The 4,780-nt window shown below is 46.7% G+C and overlaps 1 protein-coding gene across 1 annotated transcript; it reads left to right on the top strand.

Moving 5' to 3' along the window:
- Positions 1 to 3,672: 3,672 nt before the first annotated feature.
- Positions 3,673 to 4,566, top strand: LOC137158581 (chemerin-like receptor 1). The gene has a single exon (XM_067556386.1). The coding sequence runs from the start codon at positions 3,673 to 3,675 to the stop codon at positions 4,564 to 4,566; it is 894 nt and encodes a 297-aa protein (XP_067412487.1).
- Positions 4,567 to 4,780: the final 214 nt, after the last annotated feature.

The following is a 4,780-nucleotide window of genomic DNA, read 5'->3' as shown; positions in this document are numbered from 1 at the left end:
CTTAAACATCTTTGCTCACGACTTCCTCTGTTTCAACAGCTACTTCTACCCCTTGTTCTACCTTATCAAGCAACGGCTGCCAGAGACAGAGGCAGAACCGTCAAACCCCAGTCAGTGTGGGATCAGAGCTGGTCGAGTTGGGGGGAAATAAATAGGGGGCCATTTTCAGAGAGGTGAATGATTTCAAAAGAGAGAACGTTGATTTTGATTCCTTGGTGTCACGTCATCGGTTACATGTGACAATGACTTCTGGTACAGGCCCAATTTTTTTCTGTCAAAACTCCCTATTTTCAGAAATTAATTTGTTTGTTTTCGTAGCCTTTTTGGAAAATGTTCAAAGGATATTATTGCTAAAAATTGCATCTCTCGTGTCTGCATTTTTGGCATTTGTTCTTTAACAGTGGGTCTTCCTCTCCTTTCACTCACGGGCACCATTGTCATTTTCAGCCAGTGCTCAACTCTTCCCGTCTTCTGTGTCATACTGAAAGTGTGTGAAACTGACCAGCAATCACTTGAAATACTGAGGAGGTTCCTGGTTCTGTGAGGAAGCTCTGCAGGGAAGCATCCATGATCACAGTCAGTCTGCAGAAAGCCAGCCACGGTGGGGTGACTGGTGTCTCTCTGCCAATGGGAGCAGCCTGCTTCAGCTCTCTGTGTTTTGGCAGTCTTGGGTGCGTTCTGGATTCTCAGAAATAAAGTCATGTGATATTGCAGCCTTACAGCAGCCGTCTTTGATATTTTTATCTAACATGTCTTCAATGCAACATTTACACATTGGTCAAAACCAGAAGGTGAAATCCAGCCCCATTGACACCCACAGCAAAAGGCCCACTGTTTTCAGTGAATCAGGATTTGTTCCCAGATCTTTTTCATGTTCATATATTCTTAGCTTCTCAGTATGGGAGAGGCTATTGTGAACATGCACTCTGACCTCCTCTATCACACAGGCCAGAGAACATTTCTGAATTAATTCTTCAGTGAACTACACAGATCTTTGAGGGGAAAATATCCGACATTAACCTAAAAACTGGCAATGATGGATAATCTATCAAGATCCTTGGGAAGTTGTTTCAATGATCAATTCCCCAGACTGTTAATAATTTATGACTTATTCACAGAAGAGCCATGAGCATGATTAAAGTACTAGAAATTATGCCTTGTAGTAATATGCAATCTATTTACTTTAACAAAGAGAATGAAGAGAAGTTTAAGGGGTGACTTAATCACAGTCAATAAGTATCTAAATGTGGAGCAAACATTTAACAACGGGCTGTTCAATCTAGCAGAGGAAGGTCTAACACAATTCAACGGCTGGAAGTTAAAGCTAGACAAATTAAGACTAAAAAGAAGGTATCAATTTTTAGCTGTGAGAGTAATTACCTATCGGAACAATTTACCAACAGGCGTGGTGGATTCTCCATCTCTGGCTATTTTAAAACAAGCTTGGATGCCTTTCTAAAAGCTCTGCTCTAGGGATTCATTTAGGGAAACTCTAGTGACCATGTTGTTGAGGAGGGCAGCTGAGATGATCACAATGTCGCCTTCTGGCCTTGCAAGCTGTGAATCTGTGACTTTGTCTAGCTAATGGACTTTGTTCCAGCCAGTGGATCCTGTTAGACCTTTGCCTTCTAGATCAAAAGGCCCAGTATCAAATATTGGTTCCCCCTGTGGGTATTTACAGATTGTCATCACCACACCCCTTCCCCTTCTCTGTGATCAGCTGAACAGACTGAGCTCCTGGAGTCTCTCTCTGTCAAGCCTGGTGTCCAGTCTGTTAACATTCCTGTGGCTCTTCTCTGAACCCTCTCCAACTCATCAATGTCCTTCTGAAATGGCTGGCACCAGAGACTGACACAGGATCCCAGCAACGGTCATGCCAGGGCCAAATCCAGAGGGAAAATCACCTCTCTGCTCCGACTGGACATTCCCCTGCTGATGCATCCCCAGGATGACCTTGGCCCTTTTGGCCCTGGGAACTCACATAGAGCTAAAAAGTGCCCCCAGGCGCTCCCTGGTCTGAGGCCTCCAGGCAAATGATGAGAAGCAAAGACAGGTAAGAGAGTGAGCTGTGGTTTGTGTGGTCTCTAGCAGAAAAGGAAGATTTCCTTTGCATTGGCTGGCCTGTGATGTGGGTGGGTCCCCAGCAGCAAAGGCAGGGCTGAGATTCTTAGAATCATAGATGATTAGGTTTGGAAGGGATCTCAGCAGGTATCTAGTCCAACCCCCTGTTCCAAGCAGGACGAACCCCAACTAAATCACCCCAGCCAGGACTTTGTCAAGACAGGCCTTAAATCTCACATGTCCGACTCCCAGGAAGGCTCCGGTCTCTCTCTCCAACCAGGGGGTGAAGTCTCAGCTGGTATCTCTGCTCCTGGGATCTCACACAGTGGAGGTGGCTGTATGTGTTTGCATCTCAGCTCCTGCTATCAGTAGTGGCCTTGTCTACCTGTCCCGGATGCTGGCGGCCGAATGCAGACACCTCGCTGGGGCCCAGCGGGGGGAGCTTGTGGTTTGGGTGACATCTGCTTGCAGCAGTGGTTGCTGGACACCTTCCAGGCTTTGCAGATGTGATCAGACCCAGCCATGCACTGTGATCCTCCTCCCCACCTCCCCCAGCTGGTCCCCACCCCTCCAGACAGGTCGAGCCACAACAAGCTCTAAACAGATGAATATTTGTAGGAGAAATTCAGGCCTGGGGAAGTGACATGACTTGACCAAGTTCCCCAGCAGTTCAGTGATAGTGTCTGGGATAAAAATGCAGGAGTCCTGACTCCCCGTCTAGCCACTAAAATTGACTCTTGTAATATTCTTCTTAAAAAAAAAAAAAACTTTTGGCTTCTTACTGTTCTCTTCGTCGTCTGGTGTTTTGTCGGGTGCCTTTTTTGTTGTCGTTGTTGTTTCAATCTTACTTTTCTTCTCCTTGGGAACCATTCTTGTCACTGGAGTTTTTCATAGGGGGCTTTTTTGGTGGGGATTTTGACTGCTCCACTAACTCACCCCCAAAATCGCCCAAACCACACAAAACCTCCACTTCAAAATTAGGGGATGGGAGAAAAATCACTTTAAAAAATGTCATTATAAAAAAGAGGAGAGAAAAGCAACATTAGCTAAATAACTTTTTTTTTTTTAAACGTAGATCGGAACAATCAGTTCCTTCGGGAAGCTAACGGTAAGATTATTTGGGAATTTTGGTGAGGCTGTGGTGGTTTCTTTCATATTTCTGTCTCTGCATTTTGGACACCCTCCAATGTTCACCTCCCCTTGTCTAGAAATCAAAATTTTCAGCGATAAGCAAATGTGGGTTTTTAAAATGTTTGGTTTAGTTGAACAAAAGGATATTATGTAAAACCGAAAAACACTGGGAAAGAATCTAGACAGAACAAATCCGGTTCGGCTAAATGATCCTTCCTGTCTCTTCTAGCCCAGTATTTCTGTGATTCTTTGATTCTAAGGTCTTCGAATCATCGATGCCATTTGCCTACAATAATCTGATCCTATCTGTGCTCAGCTCAGGTTCTGGGGAATTATAAACTCTGCAGACCCTCACTGCATCATCTCTCTCACTCTGTGTGTGTCCTTGTCCTCTCCTGGAGACCTTTTCATCACTCTTCCTTTCTTTGCTCAGTACAAGGTCTGCGCTGCTGACACCCAGACCGAGACCTGAGGATCAGGATGGATGTTATGGCTGCATCTCCTCTGAGAATCCGCTTCCCAGCCCTCTTCCTTGTGCTGTATGGCTTGACCTTCCTCGCCGGGGTGCCATTGAATGGCTACGTCTTCTTCATCGCCAGCTGCCGTGTGGAGAGGACAGTCAGCACCATGTGGTTTCTGAACCGGGCCATGGCTGATTTATACTTCATCATCTTCCTGCCCGTCGGACTCACCACCATCTCCCTCCTGAACTCAGAGTGGGCTCAAAGGCTGAGCAGCTACATCACCTCCCTCCACCTGTTCTCCAGCGCCTTCTTCCTCACGGCCCTCAGCGTCCATCGCTGCATCCTCCTGGCACACCTCATGTGGGCCCAGAACCACTGCACATCCCACCTGGATTTCTGGGTGGGTCTAGGCATATGGGCCCTGTCTCTTGGGTTCGGCTTGCGGTACGGTGATCTCTGGGAATCCCTGCTCCAGCCTGCCAGAATCAGCGATCATTTCTGCCTGAATGAAGGGAGGCTGAAGGCCGGTGTTGTGATCCAGTTCCTGGTTGGGTTTCTGATCCCATTAGCCTTGATCTTGATCCCGATCTTCTATATCCTTCTAGCTGCCAAGCTGAGAAGGAACAGGCTGAGCCAGTCCACCAAGCCGCTCAAGATCCTCCTTGGCTTGGTCCTGACATTTTTCATCTCCTGGTTACCGTATCACATCTACTGCTTCCTGCAGATCTCAACTACATACCCTCCACCTCTTGGGATCATAAAGTGGTATTTTGTATGTGTCCCAGCATATTTCAGCAGCTGCCTCAACCCCATATTCTACCTCACCATGGAGGACGAGTTTCTGAGGTACCGCCAACGTGCACGCAACCCCCAAACCGCCGACAACTCGGGGCCAGAGCCGGCTGAGTAGGGGAAGGGATGGAATTGTCCATCTTTGCCTGGAGGAAGATGAAGAATTCTGTTCGCTGGAACCGAAAGCTTCATCTTGACCCCAAAATGGTCTTTCTGCGTCAGTTAATTTTTTTGGCCTTATTCAGAGAAGCGCCACAAGAATGATGAAATAATTAGAAAACCTGCTTTATAGAGATAGACGCAAGGAGCTCAATCTATTTAGCTTAACAAAG

The sequence above is a fragment of the Emydura macquarii genome, unplaced genomic scaffold (genome assembly GCF_026122565.2).
Source record: "Emydura macquarii macquarii isolate MOO-44397 ecotype Brisbane River unplaced genomic scaffold, CSIRO-AGI_Emac_v2 contig_1756, whole genome shotgun sequence".
Taxonomy (NCBI): Eukaryota; Metazoa; Chordata; order Testudines; family Chelidae; genus Emydura; species Emydura macquarii.
Note: the sequence above shows the minus strand (reverse complement) of the source record. Positions and strands in the feature narration are given on the sequence as shown.

What these genes read in the sequence shown, in the direction of transcription:
- LOC137158581 (XM_067556386.1), top strand. Translation starts at nt 3,673, where the DNA reads ATGGATGTTATGGCTGCATCTCCTCTGAGAATCCGCTTCCCAGCCCTC.